At 35.0% G+C, this 17779-nt stretch overlaps 1 protein-coding gene across 1 annotated transcript in view; it reads right to left on the bottom strand.

The window, feature by feature from the left end:
* The window catches only part of LOC125656410 (uncharacterized), a 100824-nt gene that overhangs the window by 23069 nt on the left and 59976 nt on the right, over nt 1-17779 (bottom strand). The window contains exons 12-13 of the mRNA XM_048887016.2: nt 15317-15835; nt 4196-4258 (exon numbers count right to left, since the gene is read on the bottom strand). Of these exons, the coding sequence (XP_048742973.2) occupies nt 4196-4258; nt 15317-15835 (582 nt within the window). The remainder of the gene's footprint in view (nt 1-4195; nt 4259-15316; nt 15836-17779) is intronic.

Genomic DNA, 17779 nt, shown 5'->3' with positions numbered 1-17779 from the left:
TCTGCCTTAAAATCGACAGCTTTATGTTCTCCTTCAAATATATTGTCTTTTCTCGATTCCTAAAAATAGCTTCTTTAACAAAACGAATAAAGCTTTCGAAAAGTATCGTACTTTTTCATCAGATTTGATATACAATCCCGATAGTTTCTGAAGCTACATGATAAACGGAAAACCTGATACACGCAAAACACGATACACCTGATAAACGCAAAAACACGATAGAAAACGGAAAACCTGATAAACGCAAAACACGATACGATAGGATACACGCACGATAGGATAGGATACACGCACGATAGAACATGATAGGAATGTCTAGAATAACGTTGCAGGTACTGTATTAAGATAGTAAAAGAATAACAAATACACACAGAAAATATTGATTTACACTCTCAGCAATAGAAACAGCAAATATAAATGTAGAAAATATTTATATACACTTTTTCAGTAATTAAATGACTATAATATAGAATTTCTAGATGTTTGATTTTAATTGAAAATTAGTTATTTACAGTATACCAATCATCGATTAAGAAATTTCTCACCGATTATCATCACTACTGGTTTAGATATTTTAATCAAGAGTTGTATAGGCATTTAGCTCAGCATTTTGCATAAATATAAAACACTGGGTTAATGCGGTTATTAACGCAGTCAATGATATTAAGATTTGCAAACCACAAGCCATTCGGGCAACCATTGTCAGGAAATCCACATGCCCGAACTCAATTTCACTTGCCCGAAAAATGAAAGTAAATTATATGCATGCGAAATCTGAATCATTTTCAAGACAAATCCGGAACAGACCGAGTGAAGATGCGTAATTAATGGGACAAATGACTTTGTTGGTAGCAGGTCGTTCCGTCCCACAGTCGGTCTGTCCCTAGACGATCCAACCCATGGTCGATTCAACCCATTTTGCTTAGTCGATCCGGCCCCTCCATTTTTTTTAATCAAAGATATAATAAATGATTATTACTTAAGAAAAAGGGAAGTTTTTGCATATTATATATTGCAGTTATAGTTATCAAAATTAGATAACTGCCGAAGTTAGACGTGTAAATAAAATTGTTTATACAACCCTTAACTAGGATTTATAATTTTTGTTTGAAGTGCGATGGTTATGAAAATGTGTGCTCATTAATTAATGTAAAAACATTGTTATTCAACTATGTATAGCAATCAATGTAAATGTGTGTCCCATGTCCACTGATCATTGTGAAAACACCTTAGTGGAAACAATTTTTATAACTGCATTGTTGTGCAACCTTTGATCATTAATTACGAGCTTACAGTAACCTAACTATTAGAAGGATTTTTTTTTGTTTTTTTTAAACTCCAGAAGTTCAAAGAATTGCTCATGATTTGGAAATAGAATGTGGCAGGTATAGAAATATTCCAAGAAATGACAGAGTATGTAAATTTTGTCTAAAACCAAAAGGTATATTCTTTGTATTGAAAATGAAGCCCACTTTATCGAATATTGTGATGTGTATAATGATCTTAGAAAAAGTTGTCAACTATCAAAATATCTCTTCTTTTTGGGAAATACTGAAGGTTTGGCAAAGTATGTTTTTCTTGCTTTTAAAAGAAGAGACATTTGTTATGATAAACAGTCTCAAGAAGACTAATATACATTACGTGTGATCAAGGTTAATTAGTCTGCAATCAAGCCATAAATCCCATAGAGCATATTAAAGGATGACTACCTGATGACAGAAGATATCAGCGGCACACACACCATGAAGATGAAATACGCAGATGAATTAAATCAATTCAGTACTGTAAATAGCACTTGGAATTTTTTTTTTTGGGCCGGATCGACTAGGGGACATATTAACTAGGGGGCGGATAGTCTAGGGACGGATCGGTAATGGGACGAATCGACTAAGGGACGGATTGATTATGGGACAGAACGTCTAGAAATCACTTTGTTTGGGGCGAGTTATTCTAATTCTATGACTTGAGGATGTGCGTAATATTTATTTACTTCCAATGTCAAAAACTCCGACGGGTAATTTTTTTTTAACGAGCCAGTCGGACTTGTTGCCAAGCAGATTTTACAAGTCCGACAGGAAAATCACTGGCCGCAGGCGTTCGGACTACCGCTAATTTCGCAGACTGTTAACGTCCACTATCGTAAAAATAAAATAAATTTACAGATTGTTATCGGTAGTTACAACGGACACGAAGAATGGTTGAATACATACTTTTGAATCAAAACAAATTATCTTAAAAGATTATCATTAAATGAATAATTATGAAATAAGCACACACACACACACACATAGTTGTTATATATTATCTACTATCGATTTGAAACACATTTTATTTAGAAGATATCGATAATTACAGACACAAATATCGCTCAAGTATGGATTGTTGCTTTTTTTTTAAAATAAAGAACATTAGGCTCAATATTTGCATAATTATAAATCACTGGCTTAATGTAATTTGTAATGTCTACCATTAGGGCTGGGACGATTCAGGGTTAGCTCGATTCGGTTCGGTTTCGATTCAGAACAGCACGGTTTGGTTATTTTCGATTCGGTTCATGTTAGGTCCAATTTATCTAAAATTTGTTCTTTCTAAATATCTATTTATTTTCAATTTAGTATCAATAGCACTAAAGAAAATGTCAATTAAGTGTTTTACACAAACACTATATAACAAGTTTGGCCCCACCCTGGGGTCAGACTACCCCGGGGATCATGAAATTTACAATTTTGGTAGAGGCCTTCCTGCTCTACATCACCATGCATTTAGTTTTTCTTACATGTGTGTGGTTCTTCAGAAGAAGATTTTTGAAAATTGGTCAATTTGGGGCAATTTTTGGTCCTGCCCCTAAGGCCCCAGGAATCCTGATTTACAATTTATGTTTCATACCAAATTTGAAAAGAATTGGAATGATAGTTATCAAGAAAAAGTTAAAAATGTATATTGTTCACACATTTAATAACTAACCATTTTGGTCCCTACCTGATACCAAAACCCCTACCCCTGGGATCATCAAATTAACAATTTTGGTAAAGGACTACCTGTTCTTTCTAAATATCTATATACTTTCATCAATTTAGAATCAATAGCACTAAAGAAGATGTTATTTAACAAGTTTGGCCCCGCCCTGGGGTCAGAACCCCTATCCTGGGGATCATGAAATTTATAATTTTGATAGAGGCCTTCCTGTTCTACATCACTATGTATTTAGTTTTTCTTACATGTGTGTGGTTCTTGAGAAGAAGATTTTTGAAAATTGGTCAATCTAGGGCCCCAGGGGTGCTGGGGTCCTGAAATTTATAATTTATGTCCCCCTTGTCCCAATGATACTTCATACCAAATTTGAAAAGAATTGGACTGCATGGTAGTTATTAAGAAGTTAAAAATGTTCAATTGTTAACGCACGATGCACACCGGACGACAACCAATTGCAATAGGTCACCTGAGTTTACTCAGGTGACCTAAAAACTCCAATCTTTAACGGGCGTAAAAAAAATGTTGGACTAGTAAACTCTATATGTCACAGACTAGTGAAAATCTGGATATCAATCTTGAATTGGTTAAGATCTTAGCATATTTGTTGGAGTGTCTTAGATACTTGAGGTCGAATAGGTGCTTGGTTAAGCATTTTAACCAAGCGTTTGCATGACAATGACCTGCTGACCTTTCAAGCATGTGGAGGTTACGTTGTCTCTCCGAGGTTATTGTATGCTTCTGAAGAAAACAAAAAGGTTGTCTTTTTCTATTGTAGGTTTCAGAAATTGAATTGTTTGCAATTCTTTGGGTTGATTATATACCATTGAATATTATTAAATGTTAACTAGTCCATACAGACAAGAACTTGAAAAAGTTAATTTCGAATCCTGCATTTTATGATTAATACAAGTGCACCTGTACATCAAAGTTATATTTTTACATAATTATTTCTATTTGTTTAATTTATTACACTTATTTCAAACAGTTTTCACCAATATTTCTTTTCATTCTTTTTTGTAAAATGATTTGAAAGCACATGTGTACACAAGCAATGCCACTCAATCCACGTTACCTAGGGATGTTTTATGATGAGTTTGGACAAAATTGGTCAAGAGGTTCTTGAGAAAAAGTTGAAAAAATGAAGGTTCCACATGGTAGATAACATTCAATCCGAGAAACTTGCTAAAGTGAGCCTAAAAATTGCCACAAACATGAATCTTACTTTTTTACTGACAGATTGTCGTTGTCGTCTGCTGCTTGCTTTCACATCACCAGATGATGATACCTGTTAAGACAAGAAATCAGTGTATGTATCCCTCTTTGTGAGAATGCAGCGCAAGAACACTGCGGTATCTTATCTTCTGATAAACATGTAAACATTTCAGGTGAACAGGATTCAATGCTCAACTTGATCAAAATACAGGCAAAGTCTTTCTTATGGCAAATTAGGCATTTCAAGTTCCACTGCCTTTGGCATAAGCTGGATTAGACATCCTCTTACATTTTATTTAGCTCCTAAATTTTGGTTCTACCATACTTTCAATTGGAAACAAGAGGCCCATTGGCCTTGATGGTCACCTTGTGTCACAAAATAAAAACAAAGATATTAGCAAAACTGATAAATGCTCCCTAAACTGCATTTAAGTAATTCATGTGACGAATGGCTTACACAATGATCAATAACTGTTGAAATATTGTTGAAATGAAGGATTTTTTCCCCATAAAAGTATATGTTGAGTTATGTTGACCTTTACTAAATGACCTTGAGTGACTTTTGTATGAAAGCCGGTCATTTGCCTATTCCTTATTTGTGTTATATATGATCAATACCTGCATGTTCAAAAACTCTTGAAATATCAAACTTTTTCCTTACATATATAAGTTCTGAGGTACATTGACCTTCAAAAAATGACCTTTAGAGACCTTGGTCCAAAACATCAATAACTGTTGAAATATTGTTGAAAGGAAGGATTTTTCTTCATATAAGGTATATTTTGAGTCACTTTGACCTTTTTAAAATGACCTTGGTCCTTAAGTCCCTATTCCAAGGAATATTTGTGATTGATTTTGATCAATTTCTGATGAAAGGTTTAGGAGATGAAACTTTTATATCAAAAACTGTTGAAATTTTTATTAAGGAAATATTTGTGTATGTTCTAAGTGACCTTGACCTTTTCAAAATAACCTTGAGAGACCTTGGTCTAAAAGTCTTGTCTTAACCCATTTCCTACGTGATACGACTGCAGTCGTATTGAGAGTAGCCTCCGGGATACGACTGCAGTCGTACTTCACATATCTGCGTCACTTAGTGACTTGATTTTGCCATTGAATTGCCCGGATATATAAAACATTTTACTGAGTAAGACAAAGCGGAAATATAGCTTGCTCATGCGCAAATAAAAGTGAAACTAGATACTTATTTATGATGGAAAATTTTGGTTAAAACAAAGAAAACTCGCATCATCAGACGCAATCGAGATTTCAAAATGGCGGAGCAAGGTTACGAGTTGAGTGATGGCAGTGATATCGAAGCAGAATACGACGAAGAAGAAGAAATAACTGAACATTTAGGAAGCATCGTACGTCAAGTTAATCGTGGGGAAGTTGACGATTGGATTTTAAATTTGTTTGATGAAGAGGGCGAAAATGACGGCAAATTCTTGGGGTTTCAAAACGAATGGGCAAAAGAAAATTTTCAACCCCGCATGGAAAGTCGGTATAGGAATGTTGGTGGGGCAACTATACAACATCCCGAGGAAGCATCAGCAGGCCACTATTTCGAACTTTTCTGGACAAATGAACTTTTGGACAGACTTGTTAGAGAAACTAACATTTATGCTCACCAAGAATGGGGAAAAAATCCACCCCCACCATATGCAGCTAAATGGACCCCCGTTGAAAAGAATGAATTGAAAGCATTCTTAGCATTACGTTTTGCTATGGGAATCCTAAAACTTCCAGAAAAAACTGACTATTGGAGACAAAGCAAATGGATGTTTGTTACATCTTTCAATCGTGTAATGTCCAGAGACAGATTCCATCAAATCTGGAGATACTTACACGTCCAGAACAACGAGGAACAACCCGCAGTCCCTGACAAACTCTGGAAACTACGCTGGTTTTTGGATTATCTGGATGCAAAGTTTGGGGAAATTTATACCCTGTATGAAAGTACTACCATTGATGAGTCCATGATCAAATTCAAAGGCAGGTTGTCATTCCGACAGTATTTACCTGCAAAGCCCATCAAGTGGGGAGTAAAAGTCTGGGTTCTTGCCGAAAGCAGTACAGGATACCTTAGCAAGCTGCAAGTGTATACTGGCAAAGAAGGACATCAAGAAAAAGGCTTATCCCACAGGGTAGTAATGGACCTGTGCAGAAACTACTTTGGATCAAACTTAAATGTATATATGGACAACTTCTACACAAGTCCTGACCTTTTGAGTGACCTCCATCTCCGTGGTATCATGGCATGCGGGACAGTGCGAGTCAACCGAAAGGGCCTTCCCAAGGACTTGCTACCAAACAAAATTAATCTAAAAAAGCATGAATTCAAACTGGCCCAGAAGGACAATCTTACTTTCTGTGTTTGGCAGGATACAAAACCTGTGTGTGTCCTGTCAAATTTCCATGACCCAGCTCATCGTGGACAAGTCATCAGACGTGTAGCTGAGAACATAGTAGTTCAGGTACCCAAATTGCTCTCAGACTATCAGAAGCAAATGAAAGGAGTGAACCTGTGTGACCAAATGATTGGCTATTACATGCCAAATCACAGGTCGAAAAAATGGTGGCGGAGGATATTCTTCTATCTGATGTTGGCTTCAGCGCACAACGCTTATATTGTGGCGAAGGACACCAACCCTGATGTTGCCCGGGAACGATGGCCAAAGCTTCAAAACTTTATTGAGGAACTTATTGATGATTTGATTGGAGATACAAGGGCCAAAAGAGAACCTCCAAAAGTTGACTGTGGGGGAAGAGCTTCAGACCACGACATTGTGAAGCTTTACCCCAAAAACAAAGTGTGTCGTGAATGTTCACTTTCACTTTCCGGACAGTCAGGAGAAAGAAAAGGTGTGACAAAATTTGGATGTCAGCAATGTAATGTTGCTGTGCACCTGGAGTGTAGCTCAAAACATATTATGAGGATGATGACTGTTTAAATTTCAAATGTTTTATGTGTTTTGGACTTGTCAATATATTATTTTGTGATATCTGTGACAATTTACTTTGAACATGTTGAAGTAAGTAAAATTGTTATTTTTAAATTTTGAATGCATGAAAATAGCATAGCCATCTATTGTGGTGATTTTTAGCATCATTTCTTAAAATTTTCACAAGAAAATATTAAATATTTTTCATCCTTTTACTCCAAATTCAATGAGATCTAAATGAAGAACATTTGTGAATTTCTTGTTTGAAATCATCATTACATTGAACATCAATAACTTTTTAATTATTAAAGATATTTTCAAAATTTAAATTGTAAAAGAAACAGATATGATCACTTTAAGTTTGTATTTTATAAAAAAGTAGTACTTGCATTCACTTTTTTGCCATAAAATGCAATTGAATAAAAACTTTTTGTAAATATTGTGTATGTTTTTAATTTTTCTTCTGTTTAAATCATTGATAACTTAGGATAGCATTACTGCTGCAATATAAAATTTATATGGTTAGATGCAGAAATTCTACAGCTTTTCAGATATATATACTTTTATATACCTATAGGAATTAATTATCTTGTTATCAGGCAGATTGCAAACATGGTGCTAATTAACTTGGCCATCACAGCAGCAGCCATGTTATCCTCCGTTCTACTGATAAGCTCTGCAAGCAGGGTTCTAGTAGGAAATGGGTTAAGGAACATAACAATTTTTATGAAAGGTTTATGAAATAAGAGTTTGGATGAACACATGCAACAGCAACTATTTGCTCCTCCGAAATATTTTGGGGAGCATAAAAATGAATTAGAACTGTAGGTTCTCAGTAAGATTTGGTGTACTTGTTTCAAAAAGGATGTTCAGTTATTCTAATGTTGGATTAATACGAATTTGGATTACTATTTGTAATTTTCTGATGGATGGGTATGTCAACTTAGGCCAGATAAAATCAATTCTCTGGTTCTCAGGTCTATTTTTTCAAAAACAGATGAGGGAGGGAGGCTTTTTTTAAAAACAGGAGGCCCACAGGCCTTATCGGTCACCTGAGTACTAGTGAAAAAGTATCACTACTCCCAAGGACTATGAAATCTAGAATAGATTTCCTATTCTAAATATCTAAGTTAAATTCTAATGTTCAGCAACAGTATAAAACATCACTGCCCTCAAAAGTGCATACACTAATGAAAGGCTTTACATAATATAATAGGTGTATTAACATTAAAACATTTAAAGATATGACCATAATTTGGACCAATCCTAAAGTCAAAACACTGGGTTGTGATATTTGCCATTTTTTCTACATCCTTTTCTGCTATTCCTAAGTAAGCATTTAGAATTTATATTGTATCAGCAAACTTAAAGACCGAGAAAATAAGCACCGCCTTCAAATTTACCTGATCTGTGAACCCATGTCAATCAGGAGAAATTAAGCTTCAGATTGGATGCTAGAAATTGATGGACATTTGGTTACTAGTCTTTGTGTATACCTTATCTATCTGATTTGGCAATCGAGGCGTCCGTGCAATCTTTTGATGCTTAACGCGTAATCCAGCTCGATAGAGAAACGGTTTTGGTTTTTTCATGTAGAGATAGTTACACAATAATAGTAGTAAATTTTGCATACAATTACATAAATCATAATAGAATATAGTAGGTTATGCTTAGGAATTGGTACGATTGATAATAATTATCATGGATTGTTGAATACATTTTACACGGACATCGATTTTATGCTAAACAGATTAATTATGAGTAAATACATCGTACATTAATGAAATCTTGTTTATACTCAGTTGAAAATTTATAAGCGAAATTTTCCCATCGAAACATGACACAAAATTCAACTAGTCGGAAGAGAAATTAGCCGCTTTCTTGCGTATAATGGTTGGAATTGGGATCCAGAGGAAGAACAAATTGTAGGCCATACGTTATGAACGAGTCACACAGACAGCTTTGGTAGGCAGAGGATTCTGGTGTGCGGTCCAGAAAAAACTAATTTAAACAGAATAAAACTTTCTAAGCTGTTTTTAATATATAGTCATCATGGGGCGTGGGACGATGATCATACATCAGCTGTACATAGCCAGAAAGTCTACCGCAGTATGCAGGAACTCCCGTCGGAAACTGTATGTTTGGTAGTCAAACATCGTCGGATACTGGGTATCCGACGAATGAAGGCAGTCAAATGGATACAAGAAAACTTCAAATAAAGAATATTCTGTCTAAGTTTTCAATGTCTAATGTTCTCATTTAAATTCTTACGTTTGATTCATTAGATTTAATCATCAATGTTTCGATTTACCCGCACAAGAAAAATCACTATCATGAATTTTTCAATCTTACAAAAACGCACAGGTAATGCAGGTAACACAGGTAACATCCTGTTTATTTGGGACGGTATATACAAGCTAGCAGGGTTTCCTCGGGCTCGGGTCTTCACACCTGCCTTAAATTAGCTCCGCCCCGCACTTAACTTACCTGAGGAAAACCGACCGGTTGAAAAACTTGGCCTTTAAACATAAATACTATATACTAAGAGTGACCCCATCCTGGGATCAGGACCCCTATCAATAGGGGTCATCTTCTCCTAAAGATGTACCAGTGTATGTTTGATGTCTGTCAAGCAAAGGGTTCTCAAGATATTGAGTGGACAGTATATTCCTATGCCCAGTTTAACCCTTGACCTTTGACCTCAAAATCAATAGGGGTCATCTTCTCCTGAAGATGTACCAGTGTACCAAAGTTTGATGTCTATCAAGCAAAGGGTTCTCTAGACATTGAGTAGTCAGTATATTCCTATGTCCAGTTTGACCCTTGACCATGTGACCTCAAAATCAATAGGGTTATCTACTCCATAGGATGTACCAGTGTACCAAGTTTGATATCTATCAAGTAGAGGGTTCTCAAGATATTGAGTGGACAATGTCTTCCTATGTCCAGAGTAGATTGACCCTTGACCCTTTGACCTGAAAAACAATAGAAATAACCAACCCACATATGAAATATTACCATCAAGTGAATGGTTCTCAAGATATTGAGCAGACAACACGTGGTCTACCAACCGACCGACCGACATATCGACAGGTGCAAAGCAATATGCCCCTCTTCTTTGAAGAGGGGCATAAAAAAACAAGAGGCTCACAGGCCTTATCGGTCATCTGAGTACTAGTGAAAAAGCATCACTACTCCAAAGGGGCAATGATCGAAATCTAGAAAAAATTTCCTGTTTTGAATACCAAAGCTAAATTTTAACATTCAGCAAAAGTATAAAACAAGATGTGTTCTTACAACTTCAATGCCCTCATAAGTTAATACACTGATGAAAGGCTTCATATAAAATAATAGGTGTAATAAGATTAAAACATTAAAAGATATGACTAATTTGGACCCATCCTAGAATCAAAACCCTGGGTTTTGAAATTCACCATTTTTTGTACAGTCAAACCTGTATTAAGAGACCGTCCAAAGGAGAATGGAAAAAAGGTCACATGCGACAGGTGGTTGCCTATTTTCCGCAATTAATGCATAAAATTTCGCAAATAATATACAGAAATAGTTTGTACAATGGAGAAAATAACTTTACATGTTTTTGGAATTAATAAGAATATCTAGTACTGTTTTAATAGTTGTAAAATAAAATTAACAAGAGATGTTTGTAAAACACATATGCCCCCCATGGTGCAAAATTGAAAATGATTATACACACACATCATTTAATTGAGAGAAGTATCATCAATTCAAAATATTGAGCAGACAATATCTTCCTATGTCAAGAGTGGATTGACCATGTGTGACCTAAAAATCAATAGGGGTCATCAACTCCTGAAGATGTACCAAGTTTGATGTCTGTCAAGCAAAGGGTTCTCAGGATATTGAGCGAACATTATATTCCTATGTCCATAGTAGGTTGACCCTTGACCTTTAACCTTTTGACCTGAAAAACAATAGAGGTCCACTTCTTTTCATAACCAACCCACATATGAAATATCATTACGATCAAGTGAATGGTTCTCAAGATATTGAGCGGACAACGTGTTCTACCGACCGACAGGTGCAAACCAATATGCCCCTCTTCTTTGAAGGGGGGCATAATAATACACTGTTGTTAAAGATCTAGAAAACAATGTGTTGTATCATAATTTATTATTCAATAAAAATTACATTTAATCTGATATAATGATAAATTTAGCACGTATTTCATATTATACATTTACATGAGATTTAAATCTCATTTATGAACTGCATGTAAATTTTATAAAACTTATAAACATTTTGTTGTAAAGAGTATTTATGTATAGTCTAATTGTAACTAAAACATACCAATGCTTGTCTGGTGGTAAGAAAGGAAGGGATGAAGTGTTGTACAATAAATGCTGCAAATATGTTGAACTTATTCAATTTGAAAGACACTAAATAAATCACAATATCCATTGTGCACAGCAAATCTTTTAAGCTTTGAACTAATGCAGGCATTTTTCTTGAACTCGGAATATGTTGAAGTGAGCTGCTAGTTCCAATCATGATTCTGGAAACCTTGAGTATCTCATGCAGGAAAATTGTGAATACTCCATTTAAAATTTTAGTGCTAAGCACAATATTTACCTGATTTACATCGCAATCGGGTTAATTTTTCACTCTGTTGAACATAATAGTATAACAAGTGGTAGATTTTCATTTCTGATCTACCCCGTACTTCTTACAGTTTGTCGAAATTCACACCTTCAAATACATCGGCCTTGATTCCCTGATCCTTAATTTTGTTAAATAAACAACAACTCAGGTTTTATCAATTAACAACACACGACCCTGCATGTTGACAGCTTGGGTATAATAATTTATTCAGAAGGCCGACTAAACAAGAACACTGCCGAACTGTGCGTTTTAAAATGAAAGTGTTAGGGGCAATAATTCCAAGAAGTCATGCTGAACCTAAATCGAAAGTAGGAATCGCGTTGTAATCGAAAAAATATGTATGGTCGTTAAATAAAGGTAAAACTTCGTGAAATTACACGAAAAGGTTGTAAAAATCATGGTCGTTGGTCGCGTCAGACAGGTGGTCGTTTAATATAGGTACAATACATAGGGTAATGTCTTGGGGGGGGGGGGGGGGGGGGACGACTTTTTATGGTCACATACAACAGTGAGTTGATCGCTTAATACAGTGGGTGACTATGGCAGTTTTGACTGTACATCCTTTTCTGCTATTCCTTAGTATGCATTTAGAATTTATACAGTATCAGTAAACTTACACATAAACACTATATACTAAGTTTGGACCCACCCTGGGGTCAAAACCCCTACCCCGAGGATCACGAAATTTAAAATTTTGGTAGAGGCCTTCCTGCTTTACATCACCATGCATTTAGTTTTTCTTAAACATGTGCGGTTCTTGAGAAGATTTTTGAAAATTGTTAAATTTTGGGCAGTTTTTGCCCTGCCCCCAAGGGTGCAGGAATCCTGAAATTTACAATTTATGTCTCCCTTGTTCCAAAGATGCTTCATACCAAATTTGAAAAGAATTGGAATGATAGTTATATATCAAGATGTTAAAAATGTCTATTGTTCACACATTTAATAACTGACCATTTTGGCCCCACCCTGATACCAAAACCCCTACCCCTGGGGTCATCAAATTTACAATTTTGGTAAAGGACTACCTGTTCTTTCTAAATATTTATTTAGTTTCAATATATTATCAACAGCACTAAAGATGTTATTAAAGTGTTTTACATATAAACACTATATAACAAGTTTGGACCCACCCTGTGGTCAGAACCTCTACCCCGGGGATCAGGAAAGAACAGGGTACGATTGTATACATAAAAAGGCCCAAAAAATTTCCCTCAATAAAATGTGTCTGGAATTAACCTTAATCAGCATTTTAAGAAAGTAGAATATATGCCAGGTATACTATGTCAACAAAATCAGAATGATATTCCTTATTGAATAGCATTATGACATCATGAATTAGACATTTCCCGCCTTTTTCTCAAAATAAGCCTGAAAACTGTCAAATGTCATACAGATCATTGCTCAGGAAAAGATGTGCGCATTTGTCGAGCAAAATGAAAATGATATATATATTGTGTATTATTATAAGATGAAAAACATGCTTGAATATGAATTTGCTCGACGCATGCGCTGTATGTTTTCTGAAAGGAAAACCACCTGAATTTGTGGATATTTTCGTTGAAAATGGCATTTTTGCAATTTTATGCCAATTTTAAGCTCTCGTCATATGACACAAATCATTTTGCTGATCAAACTGAGCGGGTTTTAGGTTTGCTAATCTATTCCTTATTTGAATGCCAGGGTTTGAGCTCCAAGTGAAATTATCGATATTTTGGGCCAGATGACTTTAGAAACTGTACCTACTTCTTTACTATTTTGGTAGAGGCCTTCCTCTCTACATCACCATGCATTTAGTTTTTCTTTCACATGTGCGATTCTTGAGATGATTTTAAAGTTTTTTTCCCCGCCTCCTAAGGCCCCAGGGATGCTGGAGTCCTGAGATTTACAACTTATATCCCCCTTGTCCCAAAGATGCTTCATACTAAATTTGAAAAGAATTGGACTGGAAGTTATCAAGAAGAAGTTAAAAATGTTCAATTGTTAACACACGACGGACGAACCAATTGCAATGATTTACTCAGGTGACCTAAAAATCTCCAGGAATTCTGAGCAGGTGTGGCACGATAAAAATACCTCCCTGCTCAAAGGTCGTAAGTGCTGAACATAAGGCCTAAATTTTGCAGCCTTTCACCAGCAATGGTGACGTCTCCATATGAGTGAAAAATTCTCGAGAGGGACATTAAACAATATAAAATCAATCAATCAACCTATCGTGCATACTTTGAGCACAATTATCAGGGACAGTTCAGGTTTGCGACCAAACACCGGTTGCTGCTGGTCAGGCATGATTTACAAAGATGCAATTCGAGGAGCCAATTGCTGCCATTGAAGCAGCCTGCAGAAAATTTGATAGAAGTACTAGTCCTATCCCCGTCAACTACAGACCTGAGCTATTTACTCAAGATTAATTTTAGAAAATAATATATTTGACTTATCACTGAATGTGATATGGGCTCTTAGTGTTCTCCCTCTATATGCGATATTCGTTTACAACAAATTTCAAGGAAAAGCAAACATTACATAACAAGGTCGTGATCACGATTTTTCATGGAAATAAAAATGAGATCCATCATCTTTTTGCTAAGCCAATGCTCATCACTCATTACTGAAATTCATATACGTAATTTCCATGAGGTTCTGAATTAGACAATCAAAGTGTGAAAAGTTTACGATAACAACGACAATGAGAGACAACGAAAAGTTTTGATCAGAAAAGCTCACTGGAGCCTTTGACTCAGGTGATATAAAACATGAAAATCACTTTGCTGTCAGTGTGAATTCATTATAAGCAATGTCTCCAGTGTTATTTAGAAGTATACTTCCTTATTATTTCATTATGCATGCAACTGATAAAGTTGTCTAAACTTAAAAGTTTGAAATCTTTACTGTGAAGTTGAGAAGCTAAATCTTGCATCATGTTTTCCACAAGTTATAAGTTTTATATTTCAATTTAAAAAGTAGTCAATTTTTATACAATGAAAATCACTGGGAAATTTTTTTAAGTCCAATTATAATACAAAATTAAAACATATAAAATCAAAGATTTGGATTAAAAATGACTAAGTTAAAAAAAATACAATTATAATACATGTACAGTGAAAAATCACTGAAATTTTTTAAGTCCAATTATAATACAAAATTAATACATATAAATTCAAAGATTTGGATTAAAAATGACTAAGTTTTTAAAAAAATACAATTTTAATACAGTGAAAATGACTAAGTTTAATTTTGATACAAAAATAATATGCTTGAAAAAAAACTAAGTCCCTAAAAATACAAAAATAATATATTGAAAATAATCTAAGTCCAAAATGATACAAAAATAATACCCTTTAAAAAATCAAAGTCAGAATTTAATATAAAAATGAGTTACCCATTTTTTTTGTGATACAAAAATAATATATTTTTTTTGTATTATTTCAAAAAAGTACAAAAATTACTGTATTAATAATATATTAAAAATATACTTTTATGTATTATTTTTCCATATGGGCGATCACTGTAACCATGTTTTACTGTATAGTGTATCTAAAATATCGTACCTGAGGACTCTCTGGGTCGACTGGTTGATTACGGTGAAGCTTCCGGTGTTTCCAGAGAGTCTCCTGAGAATACAATCCAAAGCACACCTCACAGTGGGCATACTTTCCAAAATCACCTACTTTCCGGCAGCCTAGTTTTACTGGAATCAAGAAACCACTGCCCAAATGTGACACTCTTCTGTTGTGTTCATAGTTTCCTCTCTTAAGTAATTCTGTAAACAACTGTCTTCTCTTGCGTGACTTTTCTGGGTATTTCAGGGCTCGTTGTACATCTTCTTGATTATTGTGGACTATCTTCAAGTGGCGAGACATGTCTGTCACTAATTTGTGACAAAATAGACAACAGTTTCTCTTGTGCACCATCTGTCTACCAGTTTTCTTGGTCTGATTAAAGCTGAAAGCACCATCTGACCTGACGTGATATTTTTGTTTCCTTCTCTGCTTTTGGTTATTGGAGAATAAAGTTGCTTCTTTTGTTTTGCAAGAGCATTTGCATTTATCCACTGCTGCACATAATCTCTAGAGAAAAAACAAATCAGCTGTTACTTTATTTATGGAAGCAATGCCTGATAAGTGTGCTTTAAGCCAAGCTAGGTAGCATGAGCATGCTTCTATCCTAGCTAAGTAGCATAATAAGAGTGCATCTAACCAACCAATCCAGAACCATTACAGTACCTGCATCGTTATTCTTGACATGATAAACGATAGAACACGATACACGCATGGTACAATAGGATACATGCACGATACGATAAGACACACAGTAAACCTGATAAACGCAAAACCTGATAAACGATCTTCACGATAAACCTGATAGAAATGTTGAAAATTTAGAAACAATTAATTCAGACAGAACGAAATTTTGATTCTTACAACATAATTACATTATGTTGATAATAATATTGAAGGATTTCAATATTCATTATATACCTAAAACGTACAATTTCTTTAAGCCACGGTCGTACGTGTTTTAAAAAAAAAATTCTATTTATGTTTTTTTTTTTACGCCATCACAGCTAAATTCAGAAAACTAAACTATCTACGGTATTCAATTCATTATTTGATATTTATATGAATTTTCTCAGCCAATGATTCTAAAACTTATATAGTCACCTAATGTTTAATATATAAATTATACAGGGAATTAACTAAATGTAATATATTGTAGTGATATCATGCTTCAGTATACGTAGCTCTCTTATTATAATGTCTATTATCTTGAATATGAAATAAAACCAAGTAATATTTTGTGTGTAGTGAGGAGGGGGGTTATTTTGCATCAAGCTCTAAGTTCTAAGTTCACCACTCATTCCACAACTACAATTATTTTCATAACGACCGCTTTAAAAAATCCACTGCACTACACAATATGCTCATATGTTAGATATTTCTACACTATGAGTGATCATTGATAGTCATTAAGTAATTGGAACATATTTATTTGTATTAAGGGTGCAATGATAAACCATGAGACGGTATATCGCGGTACATACATGTATGTAATAAAAAATGTAATTTACTGATTTTTCCTTTCAAATTGGAACTTCCTATTTCTCTGTTAGTGTTAATTACAAATAATTGTTTCTAGACAAGGAAATCTTTATGAACTCCAGATGAAATAGCTTTCAGATTTACTGTCCTATGTTTGCTCGGCAAACCACTGCCTACTTTCCAGACTACTTAGAATGAAATTGTGATAAATTTTCACCCTCTCTGGACAGACAAATGAGCTGCCTTGAAATCAACAGCTTTATGTTCTCCTTTAAATATACTGTCTTTCCTCGATTCCTAAAAATAGCTTCTTTAACAAAACGAATAAAGCTTTCGGAAAGTATCATACTTTTTCATTAGATTTAATATACGATTCCGATAGTTTCCGAAGCTACATGATAAACGATTTTCACGATAAACGGAAAACCTGATACACACAAAACACGGTAGACCTGATAAACGCAAAACACGATAGAAAACGGAAAACCTGATACACGATAAGATAGGATACACGCACGATACGATAGTATGGGAATGTCAAGAATAACGTTGCGGGTACTGTACACCTCTAAATAGAATGAAGGATTCTGATTGGTTGTTAGCAAGGCATTGAAATAGGCCACTGATCTGCTTAATGAATATTTTTTGCTTAGAACTACAAACAAGAGGCCCATGGGCCACATCGCTCACCTGAGTCACCTTGGCCAATGTTTAAAGATTTTCCCAGTCTATGCGAAAGACATCGGACCGTCGGATCTGACTGATGTGCAGTGCCTCAGGTCCGATGCATCATTTTTTACACCGGACCAGAATGTCCAATATCTGAGTGTCCGGTTTTGAGCTTTACTATTTTGATGCGGAGTCATATAAATGTTTGTTATAAGTAAAAAATAGCACACAAATCCAAATACGTAAATGAATGTGATTAAAACCGCATGGACTGTCTAAAGTATTATACGGGAGGGATCCCTG

The sequence above is a fragment of the Ostrea edulis genome, chromosome 7 (assembly GCF_947568905.1).
Source record: "Ostrea edulis chromosome 7, xbOstEdul1.1, whole genome shotgun sequence".
Classification (NCBI taxonomy): domain Eukaryota; kingdom Metazoa; phylum Mollusca; class Bivalvia; order Ostreida; family Ostreidae; genus Ostrea; species Ostrea edulis.
This window is presented reverse-complemented; position numbering and strand designations above follow the sequence as displayed.